This window comes from Lactuca sativa, chromosome 8 (genome assembly GCF_002870075.4).
Source record: "Lactuca sativa cultivar Salinas chromosome 8, Lsat_Salinas_v11, whole genome shotgun sequence".
Taxonomy (NCBI): Eukaryota; Viridiplantae; Streptophyta; class Magnoliopsida; order Asterales; family Asteraceae; genus Lactuca; species Lactuca sativa.
This window is the reverse complement of record NC_056630.2, coordinates 105,999,027-106,020,506: the sequence shown is the minus strand read 5'-3', so window position 1 is coordinate 106,020,506 and position 21,480 is coordinate 105,999,027. Positions and strand designations below refer to the sequence as shown.

General features: G+C 32.9%; 1 protein-coding gene, 1 long non-coding RNA gene and 1 pseudogene across 3 annotated transcripts; 2 read left to right on the top strand and 1 right to left on the bottom strand.

The window, feature by feature from the left end:
- Positions 1-1,219: 1,219 nt before the first annotated feature.
- On the top strand, positions 1,220-2,339 carry LOC111902343 (uncharacterized; annotated as a pseudogene).
- Positions 2,340-5,899: 3,560 nt separating this feature from the next.
- LOC111902334 (protein LSD1) lies at positions 5,900-7,676 on the bottom strand. 2 transcript variants are annotated; one of them, XM_023898180.2, is made up of 6 exons: positions 7,477-7,676; positions 7,163-7,345; positions 6,745-6,855; positions 6,486-6,598; positions 6,356-6,394; positions 5,900-6,283 (listed from the first exon to the last, which is right to left on the bottom strand). In XM_023898180.2, exons 2-6 carry the CDS (start codon positions 7,272-7,274, stop codon positions 6,161-6,163), a joined length of 498 nt encoding a protein of 165 aa, XP_023753948.1. In that variant the 5' UTR covers positions 7,275-7,345; positions 7,477-7,676; the 3' UTR covers positions 5,900-6,160. The 2 variants fall into 2 exon arrangements, with proteins under 2 accessions (XP_023753948.1, XP_023753949.1); XM_023898181.2 differs by having other exon boundaries at positions 7,163-7,337.
- Positions 7,677-8,192: 516 nt separating this feature from the next.
- LOC122195637 (uncharacterized) lies at positions 8,193-12,877 on the top strand. The gene is made up of 5 exons (XR_008225754.1): positions 8,193-8,440; positions 8,602-8,880; positions 8,960-9,123; positions 9,218-9,301; positions 9,404-12,877. It is a non-coding gene; the product is annotated as an uncharacterized LOC122195637 (long non-coding RNA).
- Positions 12,878-21,480: the final 8,603 nt, after the last annotated feature.

Sequence of the window (21,480 nt, the reverse complement as noted above, 5' to 3'; positions counted from 1 at the left end):
AGAAAAAAAATTGATCAATTAAGGTGGGTGCGGACAATTTAAAAAGAAAGAAAAAGCTGGTTAATTAAAAAAACTATATAGAAACGAGGAATAAAAAATCATTAATAAAGAAAAGTGGGAATGAAGAATAAAATGCCCGATTAATAGTAAAAACTTTGAAGATGGTGTAAAAGAAAAAAAAACTGATCAGTATAAACAAGTTTGAGATTGGATTAGGATAATAGAATTAAATTGTGGCTATTAATTACAAAAACGTGAATTAATATAAAAAGGAAGAAAATTGTGCAGATGAACATCAATTAATACAAAAAGGAAGAATTGTGCTTATAGGAGGAAAGGAGGATAGACAGCGCTCCTAACCAATTTAACCAAATGTTGTTACGAAAACTTTCTGCGTAAATGACTATATATTAACATATTTAGTATATAATTTGGCTAAAACCGGGCCCTATTTTTCGGGCACAATGCGGTGACACACTTTGCACACCTTCAAAGCCAATACCGGGAAGAGGCAATACAAGTGTTGCACCAAACAAAACACGCGCAAAGTTTTTTTTTTTTTATTCTAAAGACTTTTAAAAAACAAACAGCTGCGAGATTAAAAGTGTTGCGCATGTGCTGCGTCGCGCATCAATAAAATGGCTGAATAGGTTTTTTACAAAAAACAAACAACACTTTAGTTTAATAGCTTTATATATCGATTGTTAAATTTAAAACATAAAAAAACATAGACAAACACTTTAAATGACTTCATTAAACAATAAGAGGAGTGTATTTCAATCAAATACTTTTTTACATCGGTAAATTTTAAACATTTCATATCAATAATAGGACCCTAAACAGATTAAATGATTACCGATGACCAATTTTGAACAAACAAATTAGTTTTAGACAAAATTGAAAAAATGGTATCTATGGTATGCAAATTTTTGGGGTTTTAGTCAAAACCATGAATTTTTTGGATCCATGGTCCTTTTGGAGTGGTTTGTATGTGGAATTAGTCCCCAGACTTAACTCCCGTTAAAAAAGATCTGTTAATCCCTTCATGTGCCTCACATGTGAGGGTAAATCCGTCATTTCATATGTAAAGGGCCATTTTTGCATAAGCGTTTTTTGGCTTAATTCCTTTTAAAGATCCTCACCGTTGCTATCTTCTTCCCCAACCTTCCCCAACGTCTTTTTTTTTTCTACCCTTCTTTTTAAAGACAATCACAAAAAAGAGACATTTCCCCATGAATTTTGGCGTTTACTTCATGATATGGTTGGTTGTCACCAACAGAACCGCAAAACCTAAAGTCTGGCAGATGTGTTTATACATTTGTATCGGAGCGAATTCACAGAACTTTGTGAACACCGGAGCGTTGGTGACAATCGTCTGTAATTTTCCGGAAAGCAGGGGAGTTGTTTTGGGATTGTTGAAAGGTTTCACAAGATTAAGTAGAGCCATCATGACTCAAATCTACTTGGCTATTTATGGGAACGATTCGAAATCCTTAATCCTGCTAATTTCCTAGCTCACCGTGGTGATTTCTGTGGTGTTTGTGTACACGATCCGAGCGATGACCCTGGTGAGACAACCGAATGAGCTCCGAATCTTCTACCGTTTCTTATGCGTCTCGATTTTTCTAGCATTGTTCATAATGGGGATGGCGATTGCTCAGAATATTATGACGTTTTCATGAAGGGCTTACGCTGGTAGTGCTTCTATGGTAATTTCCGTACTCTTTGTCCCCCTTTTTATGGCTATTAAAGAGGAATTGAACCTCTGGGTGAGAAACAAACACCAACCAGTTATCGTTTCCGAGGTTAAAATCGAGAATATGAATAAGAATCATGAATATCAATCCACAAATCCCACATCATTGGAACTGAATAATCCAAATCCAAAACCAAAAGCGAAAACATCTTGTTTTGCTAATGTGTTCTTGAATAAACCTGAAAGAGGAGAAGATTACAATATTCTTCAAGCACTTTTAAGCACATACATGTTAATTCTGTTTGTTAATGTGTTCTTGAATAAACCTGAAAAAACCAAAAGCACTTTTTGTGGGCTTGGAACAAGCTTAACCGCAGTAGACAATTTAGGTCAAATCGGCGAATCTTTAGGTTATCCTACAATGACCATAAAATCATTCGTTTCCCTTTTAAGTATCTGGAATTACTTTGGTCGGATTTTCGCCGGATTCGTATCAGAAATCCTCCTGGTGAAATACAAATTCCCAAGAGCACTAACAGAGCTCAAGAAGAAGAAGGGTAGAAGAAAGAGACGTTGGGGAAGAAGATATCAACGGTGGGGATCTTTAAATGAATTAAGCCAAAAAACGGTTATACAAAAATAGTCCCTTACATATGAAATGATGGATTTACCCTCACATGTGAGGCACATGAGGGGATTAACAGATTTTTTTTTAATGGGAGTTAATTTCGGGGACCAATTCCACATACAAACCACTCCAAAATGACCATGAATCCAAAAAACTCGGGGTTTGGATTAAAACCTAAAAAAATTGCATACCACAGGGACCATTTTTGCAATTTTGTCTTAGTTTTATTACTCATAGATAACGTCAAATATATAACATGCTATAATCAATGAATAAATGGTTTTAATAAATTAAAATATCTAGTTAGAGTTAGGTTGAAATTGGCTAACAAAATATTACAAAAAATGGTAGTAGACATTTTTAGCATACTTTTTCTTTTTATATACCTAGTATCCCTAATCTATACCATTATGCCATACTATATAGAAAGTGTATGGGTTTTGATGCTTATAATATGGTATATAATGGTCCACGTGTTCATGTGGCTATCTAGTATCTACATGGAAGTTCAAATCACAAAGCAATATATTTTTGAATTTATTTTTAATTTTTTGTTTGTAAATATTTGTCTTTCATGTTAATATACTACTTTAAATCATAACACATTTAGAGCAATGTCCTTCTGTCTATTAAAATTTTTGTCACAAAACTTTACGGTTTTAGAATGTTGCTACATAACTTTTTGCCTTTTAAAAATTTTGCCACAAAACTTTACCACTTAAGAATGTTGTCACAAAACTTTTCGACATTGTCAATTTGGGTCCCTACAGCACACATAGGAATAACGACTAAAAATTCTGCCACAAACCTTTAACACTTTGTTAATTTTTGTCCTTGAAAATGAACACTATAACTTTTGAAACTTTGCTACTTTTTTATCCCTTACATAAATGATCTATGGATTTTGTTCACCTTGTCATTTTTGGTCCTTATATGGGTTTTGCTATTATTTATCCCTATTTATTTAGCGTGCAATCTTGTATATTTGTCATAAGTTACATAAATGATTCCTGCATTTTAGTGGCTTATTAAGAAATCATCCACTTATGATATTTTTTTATTTAGTTTAGTATACTACTTTAAATCATAACACAGTTAGGAATAGTATCTTTTTGCCTATTAAGAATTTTGCCACAAAACTTTGTCGTTCCAGAATATTGCCACATAACTTTTTGCCTCTTAAGAATTTTGCCACAAAACTTTACCACTTAAGAATGTTGTCACAAAACTTTTCGACATTGTCAATTTGGGTCGCGACAGCACACATAAGAATAGCGACTAAACATTCTGCCACAAACCTTTAACACTTTGTTAATTTTAGTCCTTGAAAATGATCACTATAACTTTTGACACCTTCCCACTTTTTTATTCCTTACATTAATGGTCTATGGATTTTGTTCACGTTGTCATTTTTGGTCCTTATATGAGTTTTGATATTATTTATCCCTATTTATTTATTTGGTGTGCAATCTTGTATTTTTGTCATAAGTTACATAAATGATTCCTGCATTTTAGTGGCTTATTAAGAAATCATCCACGTATGATATTTTTTATTTAGTTTAGTATACTACTTTAAATCATAACACAGTTAGGAACAAAATCTTTTTGCCTATTAAGAATTTTGCCACAAAACTTTGTCGTTTCAGAATGTTGCCACATAACTTTTTGACTCTTAAGAATTTTGCCACAAAACTTTACCACTTAAGAATGTTGTCACAAAACTTTTCGACATTGTCAATTTGGGTCCCGACAGCACACATAAGAACAGTGCCTAAAAATTCAGCCACAAACCTTTAACACTTTGTTAATTTTAGTCCTTGAAAATGAACACTATAACTTTTGACATCTTCCCACTTTTTTATTCCTTACATTAATGGTCTATGGATTTTGTTCACGTTGTCATTTTTGGTCCTTATATGAGTTTTGATATTATTTATCCCTATTTATTTGGTGTGCAATCTTGTATTTTGTCATAAGTTACATAAAGGATTCCTGCATTTTAGTGGCTTATTTAGAAATCATCCACTTATGATATTCTTTATTTAGTTTAGTATACTACTTTAAATCATAACACAGTTAGGAACAATACATTTTTGCCTATTAAGAATTTTGCCAAAAAACTTTGCCGTTTCAGAATGTTGACACATAACTTTTTGCCTCTTAAGAATTTTGCCACAAAACTTTACCACTTAAGAATGTTGTCACAAAACTTTTCGACATTGTTAATTTGGTCCCTACATCACACATAGGAATAGTGACTAAAAATTCTACCACAAACCTTTAGCACTTTGTTAATTTTGGTCCTTGAAAATGAACACTATACTTTTGACACCTTGCCGCTTTTTTATCCCTTACATAAATGGTCTATATATTTTTCACCTTGTCATTTTTAGTCCTTATATGGGTTTTGCTATTATGCTTTCCTATTTATTTAGTGTGTAATCTTGTATTTTTGTCATAAGTTGCATAAATGATTCCTGCATTTTAGTGGCTTATTAAGAAATCATCCACTTATGATATTTTTTATTTAGTTTTTGTTGTTTTAAATGCAACGATTTTTATGTTTTTTTTAAACATATCTTGTGCAAAACCCGAGATCACCTACTAGTTATTATTATTATTATTATTATTATTATTATTATTATTATTATTATTATTATTATTAACTATGGAATGGTCTGTACCATATAGCGGAACTATGTATTTTTCATTTTATGTAAATTTGCTATTAGGAAGGGATTATTTTTATAATTTTGTGAAACATACTATTTTATAACTTTGCATAAGCGGGGACCATTTAAATTAATACATAAAGGTTTAATCATCAAATAATCAAATGAAGGGACTAAGAACATCTTCAATGGAGGTTTTTTTATAGCTTATTACTATTGACTTTTTATAAATGAACACTTATTCCCATTGAAACATACCATTTTTTTGTTTATTTTTATTGACCATTTAATATATATTGAATGGTCAATATACTTTAACCTATTGTATATTTTACTCCTTCATCTTCTATTAATATTTTAATTTACCCCTTTATTATATTTTAGTTTTCAATTTGTTTGTTTATTTGGTAGTTAATTTGATTTGTCACTTTATATAATTTATCTATGAAATATTTTGTGACATTTTACGAACTTTTAGAGGTATTATAAAAATACGTTTAATACAATGTGTGTTTAAAAATGACTTACTAAATGGAAGGGGTTATATAGAACATTTTAAATAGATAAGAATAGATTAGTTAAATTTAAAGAAAAAGCTAGTGAAAGAGGTTAACCATTAGAAAAACCATTTATTTAGAGATTAAAGTTAATAGAATAATGAAGTGATATTAATTTTAAGTTATAACATAGCTCCACCATTAGAGATGCTTTAAGTGTCGAACAAAAAGCTAAAATGAAGCATAATTTAAATAAAACTAAAATACATCTGAAATATACAGTTTCTCTGTAACCTGGTTTCCTATTCAACAAATAGGACAGCAAGATAGAAAACTCTTTAATGAATAGCGACAATTGTATATATTCATAATTGGTTAAAGAATTATATATTTCTAAATACTCAAATAACTAATTATCGGTTATAACTTCAAACAATAAAATGCTATCTTTTACAGCCTGATGTGTTACAAATATACTCGCTTAATAATATAATGAAGCTGAGTTCTACTACCCTTTTTAAACACTTATGCCCTTTCCCTCTCAACCCCACACACCCACAATCACAACAAAATGTTCAAATCATAACTCATAACCATTTTCCTTTTGAATAATATACACATTTCATCTCATTAATTTCCATTTCAACAAAAGGGCAATTCAGTCATTTCACTTGACGGATTTCTTCTCAGTCGTCACCCCAACCACAACATTGCTTACCAGTTTCCCGCTCTCATCAACAGACATCGGGTTTTCAACTACTACCGTTTGGTTATAAGAATGAGGCACTTCCTGCAAGAAATTATACAAAAGAAATTAAACATAAAAAAAAGATATTCGAATATTATGAGAAAAAAAACTCACTGATGCTGATGTGGCTGCAGGAACCCTTCCATTTCCCATCTAAACCAGTATGAAATAACTTATAAGAATGAAACAATATATTTAAAACAATAAATCCAAAAAAAAAAAAGTGGTGAATTATATTACTCACATTGGCATTTGTAATGTAATGACAAACTGCACATTTAACTGATGGAGCACCAGATGGATACATCAACATTGTGCGACAATTTCCACAATTTACATGAGCAAGCTGATTGGAAACTATTAATGCAAAAAACAAAAAAACAAAATTACAAAAACATTTTATTTGAAATGAAGATCAATTACATAATATAATTAGTAAAGGTTAAATTAAATACAAAGACTATAAAAGACAACTGTAAATAGGAAAGTTATCTAGGGTTAACCTGGGGCAAGATTGACAGTATGACAGCAAGAGCATCTGACACTTGTAGCACCACGTGCATACATCAGCAATGTACGACAGCCTCCACAGATCAATTGGGCCATTTCCATTCCTGAAAAATGATTACAAGTATTAGATTACATAAATTAGATCAATAATGAACTTAGATCAATTTGATAGTTTTCTAATGAAGTTCATTGAGATTCAGAACCCAGTTATAATTGTTCATCTCAAACTAACAGGTTCAACTAGTTAACAACAGAAATATAAAATTGAAACATTACAAATAAACCAGCATTACGCAACTTTATATAGATCTTTTTAGGTTGAAAACGCAATGTAAGCTACTACATATGTAACAGGCATGATAGTCTTCAATCATTCCACATATATGAATTTAAGTTTTAGATAAGTCATACCAGGAGGGGGAGATGAAGTAACTGCATTACACAATGCACAACATACGTTTGAAGCTCCTCTTGGATATAGTAAGATGCTTCTACACCCACTGCAAACTATTTGGCTCTGCATATTTCTCTGTAGTTCAAACAGGCGAATGAAAGTTCAACTTTATCTATGAGGTCCACCGAAACCCTAAAATTCTACAAAATCGAAACAATTAGGGATTCGAGTACAACATATCGAAAGGAAGTTAAGAATTACCATCAAGTATAGAAACCGAATTTACACCACGAAAAGGAGTTCGATGAAACTAGATAGAATTGAAAATTACCTGGATTAAATGATGATGAGATCTGAGGGGAATTTCTCGTTGGGTTGTCGGTAGATTCAACTGCAAACTTTGTCGAAGGAATTTATTGGGCATCAAGGAGCATTGTTGAGGAGGATAATCGGCTTCAACGACTCTGAAAAGAGGGAAAGAAACAGATTGGATTTGTTGGAATAACAGACATTTTTTCGATATGCATAATTATTTTTTAAAGCAAAAAGGTTTTAATATATATATATATATATATATATATATATATATATATATATATATATATATATATATATATATATATATATATATATATATATATATATATATATATATATATATATATATATATATATATATAGTATTAAACATGGACACTTTTTAGGAACAGTGAAAATTCAGATATTAACAAGAGCCATCTTTTCTACTGCCTCATTCTCATCACCACCGACTACTGCTTGCCTTCTTCGTTGTTACATAAAAAACAGTCGACGCCTTCAGCTATTGGTGTTCCCGCTTCACGATCTTCCTCGCTATCTCTTTCTATAAACCCGTCGTCTCCATCGTGTCTCACCGCCACCAGAGAGACACCCACGACACGTCACTTCCCATTCTACGCCATCTGTGGATGTCATCGATGATTGTTCCCTGTTCCCGTTGGTGCACAGGTTTGTTTCATACTAACCCAAATATTTGTGTGTATGTGATATGTTGTTTGCTTCTTTTGTTACACCATTTTCTTGAAGATTCCTGGAAGTGTATGCAAATTACTGTATGTTTAATATACAGATTGTACAAATGACAGCATTTGGTGGTTCGGCGAAGAAGGAGGCGAGAGCAAAAAGGCAACTGATTCCAACGGAGCTAGCAAGATTTCAAACAAAGAAACTTAGGGTTTCTTGCTTTCTTCCCCACTTCTATTTCAATATCCACGTCGTTTTTCTCACAGGAGAATCCAATAATTCACCCGACAAAGGTTTTTCTTTCTCAACCGCTTATTTGCTTTTCGATTTAATCACATATGTTGTCTAATCCTTTTGATTTGATCCTTGTTGATGAGGAATTCGTTTTGGATTTACTATGTTACCGCCTACACCCTTTGTGCTCTATCTGAAGCGATTATATTTTCACATCTAGGGAGAAAGAGGAGGCGACCAAAGGAGACCGTAGACCACCGAACATCGCCACTCAGGTTAGAGCTATCAAAATCCATCACCTTCTACTATATTGAAGCATTCAAAGACGATTTTAGAACACGATATGTCTTCATCTTAAGCATTCATCATATTCTTCCAATTTTCTTCAGCTAAAATCATGATTATACTTCTGCCTGTCTTTATTTATCTGGAATTTTATGTTTTGGGGTTCAAATCGTAGGAAAATGGTAAAGCAGAAGCATAATCGAGAAAACTTTAGGTAAAAAAAATATTATTTTCTTTTTCTTGAGTTATGTAATTTGTCTGTATGTTTCAAATAATGGTGGGAAATTATTCAGTAACTGTAGTGTGTTTGAGTTGTGCTGGTGATGGTGGTCCTGGTAAAAAAATAGAAGATGATGAGCAGGCGAGTTTGAAGCGCTTATGAACTCAAACATCTGTTTCTTAATAATGCACATCACCCATTCCTTAGAACCTTCATACATGCTAAGAAAACAAAAATGTAAGTTTCATTATATGTCTCATTTTGGAATGATAACCCTTTTTTTACTGTAGTACCCTTCATCAAGTATTATGTGTTATTTGCTCTTCTGAAGGTAAATATGGAGATATTTGTTCTTCATCAATCTTAGTTTCGAACCGAATGTATCCCTACACCTGCTCAATGGGAGGATAATATGGTACGACATCATTTTGGTCCCACTGATATTGTCTAATTCAAATAGATAACTGCAGACATTGGAAAGTAACTTACAACATGTTATACTCCTATTGTTGTTCAGGAAGGTCACTGACGTTGCATATGGCACCTCTTTCCTTGAGGTTTTTATCACAAGGAATAGGAAAGGAGAAAACAAACATCAGGTCATTTTATATATTTATGTCAGATTTTGTTAACTTTTTTTATGTGATTCTTGACTTATTTTACCATGTGATTGAATTTGCATGAGCAGATTTGCGTTTGGAATTGAAAGGAAATCATCTTCAAGCAAATTAAATATTTGTTTCCATATAATAGTGTCTCTTAGAAAAGTATTCAAGTCACGTCTATGTTGCTTGCGATGCTTCAACATATCTTCAATTAATTCTTTCTTCTTTGTTGGAATTGGCAGAACTAATTAGTAGCCAGGGTAGTTCATTCATTCGTTTCTAGAGTCCTCTATATTTAAGAATGCTCACCACATGTTTGTGAAATTGCAGAAACTTATACCTACTGTGGTGGTGACAATGATGACGAGAATCAGGGGTTGGGTTTGGATTCTTGCTTCCAATTCCATGTTTAGTTTGCAAAATTGCATCTAAGTCAAGAGAATTACGAGTCGGGTTTGCACTTTGCCTCTATCATCATATAGCTACTCGAAAGTTCTTCTCTAATTAACAGTTTATATGAGGGGTCTTTTGTGACATCCCCAATTTTACGGCCAGAAAATACCGGTTTAATTTATGCTTTTAAAATAATTTCAGAGTAATCATTTGATTAAAAATGTTGCGGAATTTGTTCTCAGAAAAACATGATAAATATGTTATCAAATCATTTCCGAAGAAATGTATTTTATTCACTTAAACCATTGGGATGTCATTGTCAATACAAAAACATAAGCATAAACAAAACTTACATTCATTTACACTAGTGATCTACTTCTCTTTTAATCTCTCAGTGTAAAGCAACTTCGTATCGATACCTATGATACAATTAAACTGAGTGGGTCAGGCTTGGGAGCCTGGTGAGCATATAGGGTTTTCACCCCACAATAAATAAATTTATTATGCTTAAACATCAAACAATCAACCCAATTACCCAATCCCCATTATCTTATTCATTTCTTTAGGATTTACCTTAAGAATCAACTATCACTCATTCCTAAGGATTCATCTTAAGGAATAGGCACGAAGTCCATCGCTTCCCAAGGTTTATATTACGAGCACTAACAACATCGATCCCCACATACTCATCCTATACAATGATCTTACTAGATCTAGCCTAAAGGATCGATATGAACAACCAACTAACGAAACTGCTTCGGAAATTCCCTAGCAGCAAACGAGGATTGAAGAAGACATCAAATTAATGGAATAAGTTTAACCACGAACCTTTGTTCGTAAAAAAAAGAACCACCAAACAATTAAGTCAGGGGTAATTATTAATGCCTAGGCTGTGGTCTGAATATCGTGAGGTATGTAACTCCCAGACGCACCCTATCCAACATCGAACTTTGCCTAGGCTCTGGTCTGAATATCTTGAGGTATATAACCCCCAGATGCACCCCTATCCGGCATCGAGAATGGAAACACTAACTCATGAAGCTCGTCTGATCACTTCATAAAAGAAACAAAGACTCCAAAGCTCTTCAAAATAAAAGTATAGGGAAAATACTAATAAAGTATTCCCGTACGCTCCCATACCCCGACACGTAATAGTGTCAAAAAGAAGAACTAATGGATGAACGCATAGTTCAAAAACACCTAATGAACATATAGTTCGAGAACACCTTATGAACATATAGTTCAAACATACCTACCGATTACGAGTCTGCTAACGTTCCACTGGACTATCTAAAGTAGTCTGTGGCCGTTGTCTATCCTCTGCTATATGACTAGATCATCTTAAACATCGATACCTCTCATCACTTTTATTTCATCACACATCATCTAATTCATCTACCTATGTTTTACCCAACATATTTGTAGATAAAAATACATATACAATTTAAAACTTGTATAAAACATTTATTCAACAGTCACCTTAATTAAACGATTAATATAATTACACTTATCACGTGTTTTAAAGAAAATACTTCATATATATGTGTAAGGTGAAAGTGACTATACACTCACATGATTTAACGATAACCAGGCAGCAGTTCGTTGCCTAAAACGATAGTTTCTAATAAAACCGGGAGTTTTATTGAGAAACCGGGCTCTGCGAGGGTCGGGCTTCGAAACTGAAAAAATAAATTTCTCGGGCTTCTCGGGCACTCCGGGATGTGTTCCGGGCGTTGGAAATGATCTCGGGGCTTCGGGGGATGTGGAAATAGCCAAAATATTGAAAAAGGGGTGAAAAATGAGAATTTTCCAAAAGTAGTCAGAAGATCTCGCAACCCTTCTATTTATAGGGGAGATCCAAAGGTCGGCTGAGAAGGTGAGTCAGCAGCGAGGGCAGGTGGCATCAGGAGGCGAAGGCACGTGGTCGGATCCGGAGGAAGACACGCGTCGGACACGTCTCGCATGAGAGGGCTCGCCACCTAGGCACACGCGTCGGATCCTTATTGGACCACTTCAGACCTGTCAATAGATCAGAACACGGGGCGACACGCGGCCTGCTCCGGTTGGGCCTCCCTTTGGTCGAATCCGGAAGCGACACGCGGCTACTTTTCATGTGAGGTGACTCATCAATTTCGGACACATGGCACGTTTTGAGTGAGGGTGACGTGGCTTTTCCAGGTGAAGCTTATCTATGCGAAATTTCTCGAATTTTGTGCCAAAATCTTCTAAAATTCATAACTTTCGCATACAAGCTCCGTTTTTGACGTTCTTTATATGCACGCGTAGGTAAAATTACGCTATACAACTTTCGTTTAGATTTCGTCGGCTAATTTTGACTTTAATTTTTATATTATTATTTTTAACAGACCAGGACAGACAATTCGTTAAAAATTCATAACTTCTTCATCCGACGTCCATTTTTGTCTGTCTTTTTACCGTTGTACTACTATTCAAAGATAAAGAACTCAAACTTTTCGTCGAGAGCTGCCAATCCAACCCTTGGTATTAGTTGCTTGCATGTGATAGGTATGATTTCTTCAACTTTAAATTTTGGGGATTTCTACCACTTGCAGTATGTTAAAATGTATAACATATTCATGGTCCAGTTGTAGGTATGTGAGAAAACCTTTTTATGTTTTTTTTACTGTTGTGGATGAACTTCTAGTCGGCGTCCACTAGGTATTCGATGAAATGCCTAGGTCGCTTCTTCTGTTTTGTTATCATCACTTTACCTAAAACTATGCATCTTTATATTATATCATTTTTGAATTTGAATTACACAATAGTTTTATACTTTTATTGCTTTAAAAGCCACTTTATTGATCATCTTTCTTATATAATTCAAGAACTTTGGGCTTTTGTTTAACTTTTGTTGTCCATACCTTTTGGGAGACAAGAAATGGTAAGATTTCATTTATTTTCTTTTTGTTCTTATTGTTATGTTATTTACTTATTTATATCTATTTTCTTTTCAGTTTTAAGGAAAAGTATGAGTCAGCAATCCTATGTGGAAATGACAAAAATGCATCTAATATAGATAAGTGCATTGGTTCAGCTGTGGCATAGGTTATTAGTTAAATTTCCCTAAATGACAAAATAGTTCATAAATATTAAGGCAATAACCTTTTGCTATGATTAAAACTATAAAAAAATTAACATTTATACAAACTTACAAACAAGATTTAAGAAATTGCATTCAACCCTATTTTCTCAGGCGTTTGAAAAGTGAAGTTTTTCGTGATAATGATGCTACAAACACTGCCAAACTTTCTAAAAAGAATGAGATTATTGTTTGGTTAAGATTATCCAAATCTCAGGTACTTACATTAACTGTTTTTATACTCTTTATTTTATAAAAAGTCAACTTACATTCTTTTTATCTTTTTTAATTTACAGAGACAACTATACGAAGCCTTTTTGAATGAGATTGTTCTTTCAGCCTTTGATGGTTCACCTTTTGCTGCTCTCACGGTATTGTAGTCTTTTATGAGAAGGGTATTTCTGTCTTTTGCACATAAGAGCGATCAACAATGCATTTTTTTGTTCTATTAACTTCAGTCTCAGTTCTTGGTGGACTTTTCCTTTAGTGAAAGTTAATGTTTATGATTTACATTTAATAGATATTGAAAAAGATATGTGATCATCCGGTTCTATTAACAAAAAGAGTTGCTAAAGATCTTCTAGAAGGAATGGAAACAGGGCTAGATGAGGAAGATCAAGGAATTGCTGAAAAACTAGCAGATATTGTAGAGAAATATGACATTGGGGAAACTCATGACAAGCTTTCTTGCAAGATCTTCTTTATTATGTCTTTACTGGTTAGAATATTACATATTACATACATTCCCGTAGACCTTTATTTATTTTTGTTATATTTTAATACTGTTTGGATAAATAATGTTTAAAAGATATGAAAAAATCAACCTATACTTTTTTTTAATCATCCATTACAAAAAAATTGATTCCAGAAGGTTATAAAGTTCTTATCTTTTCCCAAACTCCCAAAATGCTTAATCTTACTTAGGTTTAGGTTTTTTCCAAAGTGTTATCATTTTTATTTGAGTAAATTACATGAATGGTCCTTATGGTTTGGGGTAATTTGTTTGCTTGGTCCCTATTATTTTTTTTGTTACGCACTTAGTCCCTGCTGTTTATTCAAGTCATTTTTTTAGCTAAATGACTACACTTTGGTATGTAGCGTCGCTAGTATATATCAACAAAATCTACTTAAACATGAATAATATGAAAACCCAATAAAAAGAAGCGGTGATGTTTCCCTTAAATTTACTTGCCACATCATGCTTGGTTTGTAGCGTCCATAAAACGTGCCTTGCACCTTTAATTTTAGGTGACTATATTGATTGCTTAAAGCTCGAAATTTAATCTGTCTTTCATCAATTAGTTGCATAATTATACTTGGAAATCCAGATTATCGATTTTTCTTATTTAATCATATCAAGATTTTATGGGTTCAGGTTTTGTTCACTTTGATTGACATGTATTCAAGTTAGAACAAGATACAACTAACCACATGAACTCTTTTTTCAAATTTGTTGAATCTGATTATGCTTATTGTCTCTCATCATAGAACTAGAACTATAACAACCAATGCTTCATCTCTATGACTGTCGTGGAAGATACAGTTGCACAGGCTATTTCACTGTAAGTTCTTTATTTTATTTACTTATTCACGTCTATTGCATTATTTTGTTTTACTTATTGACATCCACTTATTGAATGTATTACAAAAGTGACATTTTTATATTCAGTATTCATGGTCTTGTGGCAATATATTATATAAATTAAGATGGATGGTGGATCTTTCTTTTCTGTTCTTTACAAAAGTTATGGCATGCTGTTTTTTTTTGTTGTTTTTTTTATATATAAATTAGTAATGTACTATTATGTATGTGTTTTTATGTACAAAAAATGTATAAAATAATGTGTATTTTGCAGGGTTTTTAGCGCATAGGCGACCTGAAACTGGTGTTGCTGATGTGGCCTTCTTTAATAAAACATTGCATTTTAAAGTTTAGTTCATATATCCCCATGTTTTATAGATTATGGAGTGCTAGTGTTTGTCAAGATTTAGGTGTTACTAAATCAAAGAAAACTGAAACGATATTTAGGTGTTACTACATCAAGTGTAGATGATTTAAATGCACCAAAAACATTCATTTATATGTATTATATATGTGAAGCATGTTATATGAGATTGATCTAAAATATCCTTACTATTTAAATGCACCAAACATGTAAAAGCGTTGACCAAATATAGAATTTTTGCTGTTAGGAGTAAATTTTAGCCTTTTCATGCTCACCGTTGCTTTAACAACCAAAAATTTACCATTTTTCTGACCTTTGTTGATATTGATACATTCAAATTTGTTAGTTGGGTTTTGCAACAATTTGATAAGAAGGTCACTCCCTTATTTCAATAAGATGTAAGCCAAAAGGAATTCAAATTTTGGAAAATTATACTGCAGGAATGGACACACATGTTTTTTTGTTGTACTATTGCTTTTGGAGTTGGAATCACCATACATTAGATTGATTTAAATATTGTTGATTCAAGTACAATTAAGTTTTATGCAATTTTTTGAAATTCTTGTCATTTATGTATTTTTTTTAGAGACTGATCATTTTTGGTGTTATTTTAAAGCAAACCGTTCAATATTTTGTAAGCATGAAATATTTTTTGAAATGACTAAAAGTTTTCCTAATTATAGCACATCAAAAGTATAATGTTATAACAGAAAATCGACACCATCCGTCCCGCGTAACGCGCAGGAACCCATCTACTATATATTAAGTTTCTCTTCCCTTAGCTACAGTGAAGGTTCCTAAAGATTTGGCAAATTTACCCCTTATTCTTTAGCAATTTGATACTTTTAGTCATTTCAATCAAAATTTTTACATATTTTTTAGGAACCTTTTAATATTCAAAGTTTGACCACAAAATTTTAAGGAATTGACAACTTTGGTCTCTTTTCTAAAAACTTGTTATTTTCAATCCATTAATATTTTAATCATTTTGACACTTTTGGTCCTTACATTCAAAACTTTTACATTTATTCATAAAAAACACAAAAAACGGCCCGGGGCAAAACCCAGGTTTTTCATCCTTGTACTTTCTACGTCTGTCATTTTCTTCTTTTGGTATATATTTTTTTGTATATTGGTCCTCACATTTATTTTTTTGTTTTTTCCTCCCCTCACCAAAGTCAACTAAAACAGTCAACAACGTCTTTTAATCTATAAACAAAAACGACACTCAAATCAGACGCACACGGCCCATGCGGAGCATGGGCAACTTATCTAGTTATTATTAGATCAGACAAACATATGTTGTCTACTCTAGGAGACCCTATTAATAAACTACTCCATTATAACAAGGGAAATTGAGGTAATTATTTTTTTATTTTTATTTTGATTATATCCGATAACTTTATTTTTTAAAACATTTAATGACAAATCTTTTTTAAAGTGTTCATACATATGACTATCATATTGGATGTAGCAAGTTAGGAGCGGTCATAATGGTTATATATGAATATTTTTAACAAGTTCGTTACCTGGTGTGTAAAAAAAACGAAGTTACCGAGATGTGTTTAAAACGAAAAGGTAATTAACCTGATAAATCAATTTCCGTTTTTATTAAGGCGATCGATCATAATATTTGCAATACTAATAGATTCAGTTAAATTTCCTTAAAACAATATTTATGACCATTTATGAGCATTTAAATTGGTGATCACATAATGTTGAGAGCCGTTTTTAATAGCGTAATTATCAAATAAATTTAGACATACGAGACCAGAGCAATACTATCGATGTAGATAAAAGTTACTTCTATTTTTTGTATTTTAAATTCCTGTAATACATTGAGCAAACTTTATTGAAAATTGTGTTTCATTTCATGTGATTGGTTTCTATGTCTATTACTTTTAATCTCTAGTAAATTTTAATTTTAATATTTAATATCTTAAACAATAAAATTCAATAAAATGACGATGTTTTTTCCCTGTCAATTATGGAGTTTTTTTTTACCAAAATAGTATATTTTAAAAGATATTTACCAAAATGGTGTAGTTTTAAAAATATTTACAATTTAAGTTAAATTTTATACCAAATCAAAATTAAAAGGCAAAATAAAAAAAAAAAAAGAAGAAAATTTTAATTATCAAGGTAATTCCCTTTTTGTTTTGCTCACATTTGGGTAACTTCTTTTTTTGTACACATCTATATAACGAACTTGTTAGGACCATTATGACCGACTTGTTCACATAGGACCATTATGACCGGTTGTAACTAGCTACAGTCGGTCATAATAGTCATATGTGAATACTTATAACAAATTAGTTATTTAGATGCGTATAAAAAAACAAAATTACCTAGATGTGAACAAAACTAAAAGGTAATTACTCTGATAAGTTAATTTCCCTTATAATAATCCTTTTAAAACGTAAGTATTAGTAAAGGGAACAGTGGATAGTCAATAAAATTGTCAAAATGGGAGGCATCATAATAACTAAATAATAACCAAAATTTGAAAAATTATTGTAAATAAATAATAAATATCACAAAATAATTTTTTGAAAAAGTATCTAAATTAGTGGAATTACATGGTTGTTAAGATATTGATCTTACATGGTTGTTAATATATTGATTTTAATATCATTTGATTTTCAGATCGTGCAAAAGAAAAATGATCCAGATCACACTAGCATCTATCTGAAGCAATATACATATTGAGATCTTAGGATTTAGGATTCCGATTGGAATCTTAATATCTTAACCCGATCTGATCTCACGTATTTAGTCATTATTAGTTTATTATATAGTCGAGTTTTAAAAATGCACTTGTTCAACTATAATTAAACATCACATGTTGTAAGAAGTCTCATAGAGTACCACTTCATCCAACCATCTCGAATTAGGAAATGCATTGGGACACTTATGTTATTCCCTTTGTGATCTTATGCTTTTAAGTGTATATGTGTAACACCCGTGTTCCAGAAGGGTTCAGAGTAGGAGTCAAAAGCTTGGTTTTTAGGGAAAACTAGTGCCACGATGTGACCATAGAGAGGTCTCGACACGACAAATGAAAGTGAAGAACGCGTATTGGGATTGTTGTCACGCCATGACACATAGCCTCTCCTCAAACTAAAAAAAAACTAACCCTAGCCTCTCCTTGTAGTTCTTATCTCATTTTGGTGATTTTGGTAACTTGAAGAAAAAGAAGAAAAATAAGTGTTCTAGAGTGTTGATCCAACAAGGAAGCCCATCATAATCATTTTGTGCTCATTTTGTACCTTTTTAAGTGCCCAAGATGCAACCTTTATGCTTCTAGTGTAACGCCTGCAGATTCGGGCTAGTCAATTTAAAAACAATAAGCGTCAAAAATGACTTTTTGATTGAAGATTATTTAGAATAAATAATCTTAACTAAGTTATAGTATATGTCACAAAGGTTTCATACATATAAAGAACGTTGAAATCCGAGTTATAACGAAGAAGTTATGACCCGTCAAAGTTTTACGGCTAAATCGACATGGCACCGCATAACGTAAAAAGTGAATTTTTGATAAATTACTTTTTAGTCTTAGTGATCTAAAAGAAAGTCATAGTATACGTTAACTGAGAGCATGCATAAAAATAACATCCAAATCTGACTTCGTATGAGGAAGTGATGATTTTTCTAAAATTTAGCATAACAATGCACAACCCAGAATTCAAATTTTAGACCGATCGATTTTTAGCTGACACAATCTAAACAAGATTTGGAGATCTCATTAATAAGAACTCAACGATATAAAGACAGGCGAAAACGGACGACGGATGACAACGTTATGAACTTTTAACTGACTTTATCTGTCTACGACCGTTAAAATAACCTTAAAAATAAAGTCAAAACTAGCCGACGGAGTCTAAATGAAAGTTGTAGATTACGTCGTCACCTAGGCGTGGATATAAAGAACATTGAAAATGGAGCTTGTATGTGAAAGTTACGAAATTTAGAAGTCGGGAATGGGCTGATGCGATGAGGGACACATGATTTAATCTCGGACCTTGCTTCCTCCCCACGACCTCGCTTCGGATCCTGATCGCTACCCCTCGTACGCGCAACGTACTCTGAGGCTACACCCAACGTAGTCCGAAGGGTCCAGCCTATAAATAGGTGTGAAGTTCTTCCATTTTCTTCACACCTCTCCCATTCTTTCTCTATCAAACATCTCTCAAAACCCCTCCCAATCCCTAGTAACTCCCTAGTGCTAGAGGTGAGTCCCGAGGCGCCAGAAGGCTCCGAGTAAAAGATCTTTCGGCTCGGAAGTTCTGCCCCCGTAGAGCCCGGTTCCTAGCCAAACCCCCTTGTAAGTAAGTTATGCTTACCCTACTTTAAGTATAACTTATGTTTAAGTTTATTATCGTTATTACGAACCTACAAACAATATATGTAAGTATTATAAAATATAAAAAGTGTTCTTATAATATCTTTTAACTACTCGCGGTACGGGAAATCTGGTTTGAAGGGCCGCATAGGGTTGTTGGATTTCAAAACAGCTTAAATGCTAAAATGGTCACGCCCTCCAGTGTTTCATGTCTGGCACCTGTTTTACATTGTAGTTGAGAAGTATTGTTTAACACCTATAAAACAATATCGCTCGTAAATCTAGACTAATAATTAGTCGCAGTAAATATTAGACTAAAATCTAGTGATAATGATACTAGGTTTCGTCGAAGAAAAATAAAATTGTTAGAAGCGAAGCGTTGCCCGAGTTTGGAGTCATCACTTTAAAAAGTGAGTGCATAGTCACTTTCTTGAATATGATTTTAATACAGTATTGATTAAAGTATTGAATATATGTTTGTGTGTGAAATATTTTTTTATTGTCTGAAATACGTGTTAAGAGCATATATGATAATATATGATGATTTAGGATATAGAACAATCCTAAATTAATTGAGATAGATATCGGGTAGTATTTACTTATGAGTGTGGGTGAAATATACATGGAGGGTCGAACTTTAAGATTTTTCATTAATCCGAGAGCACGGATTAGATATAGTCAATTGTCCTTAGTTCGAGAGTATGAAATGGGTATAGTTATTAATTTGGGAGCAAGGATTAGACATAGTCAATTGTCCTTAGTCCGACAGCATGGAATGGGAATAGTTATTGATCTGAGAGCATGGATTAGACATACTTGATCTGGGAGTATGGATTAGGTAAAGATGTTAATTTTAGATCCAAGAGTATAGACTGTGACGTTGTGAGGATCGACAGGGTGGGGTAAAATTGTTTATATGAGGTGAAATTGTGTATATTATGAGTTCATATATATATATATATATATATATATATATATATATATATATATATATATATATATATATATGATATAACATTGTGGGGTTGAAATCCCTATGTACTCACCAGGTTTCCCAACCTGACCCACTCTATTTATATGTATCACAGATATCGATATGAAGACACATTACATTGAGAGATTAAAGGAGATGTAAATCATTAGTGTAAAAGAATGTAAGGTCTGTTTGTGCTTATGTTTTTGTATCGACAAATGACATCCCAAAGTTTTAATAAAAACAAAATACATTTCTTCACAAATGCTTTGATAATATATTTATCATGTTTTCTAGGAACAAATTCCGCAATATTATTCTTCAAAACAGATACACTGATTTTTAAATAAGCATAAATAAAAATTTTAAAATGACCGTGAATTTGGGGATATCACATCTAGGTGGATAGATCTAAGTCCTTGTCCCTTTATCTTCAAGCTTGAGCAAGTGGAAGTGATAGGATTCCATAAAGTTAGTAACTATATGGATCCTTGAAGCCTTTTGAGTAGTATTTGGTTTAGATCTGGGATTTGGTTGTGAATTGGGATCATTGCAGAAGTTTGGAGTTATTTTCTTGGCCTTTGCCCTAGATTGGATTAAGGACATGCATATCCATAAAGTTGTCATTTTTATGGACCTTTGGGGTCCCTTTAAGCTTATGGAAAAGTTGGAGTTGGGGACTTAATGGATTAAGGGCTCAAACCATTAGGTGGTTGCTGTAGACTGAAGTTACGACGTGACCAAGGGTGGAGTCCGTGACTATATTATCCCGTTCTGCTCATGATGTGACCATTAGGTGGTTTCTTCAGACTGCGGGCCATACTTACCAAGTATGTGGGGCATAGTGGCTGGGTGGATCGCAAAGGTCTCTTGAGTATGCCGATTGTACTAAGGGGTACGCGGGGTGTACTCCCTTCAGATGGAAACCCTAGTTTTTAGGGTCTTGGGCCTATTTAAGCCTCATTTGTTCTTGAGCCTTGTACATTATCATCCTCCAAGCCTCCTAAACCCTAATATTCGACCCTTAGCCACCATCTTGGAGTTCTTAAGCTTTTGTAAGGAATCTTGGAGTGTTTTGTTCATTTTGACGAGATTGAAGGTTGTTGAGGGATCATCACTTAGAGTGGGGCTTGTAGATCCAAAGGTTTCTCATCTTTTGTAATTTATTAAAGATAAAAATCTCTCACCTTGGCATCTCTTTGGTTAGATATTGTTGGGGTGTTTTATGGCAC

Excerpts from the sequence above, each read along its gene's own strand:
- LOC111902334 (XM_023898180.2), bottom strand. The coding sequence starts at position 7,274 with ATGCAGAGCCAAATAGTTTGCAGTGGGTGTAGAAGCATCTTACTATAT. Across the intron at positions 6,395-6,485 it reads ATTACATTACAAATGCCAAT|ATGGGAAATGGAAGGGTTCC; the intron begins GTGAGTAATATA and ends ATACTGGTTTAG. Across the intron at positions 6,284-6,355 it reads CTGCAGCCACATCAGCATCA|GAAGTGCCTCATTCTTATAA; the intron begins GTGAGTTTTTTT and ends AATTTCTTGCAG.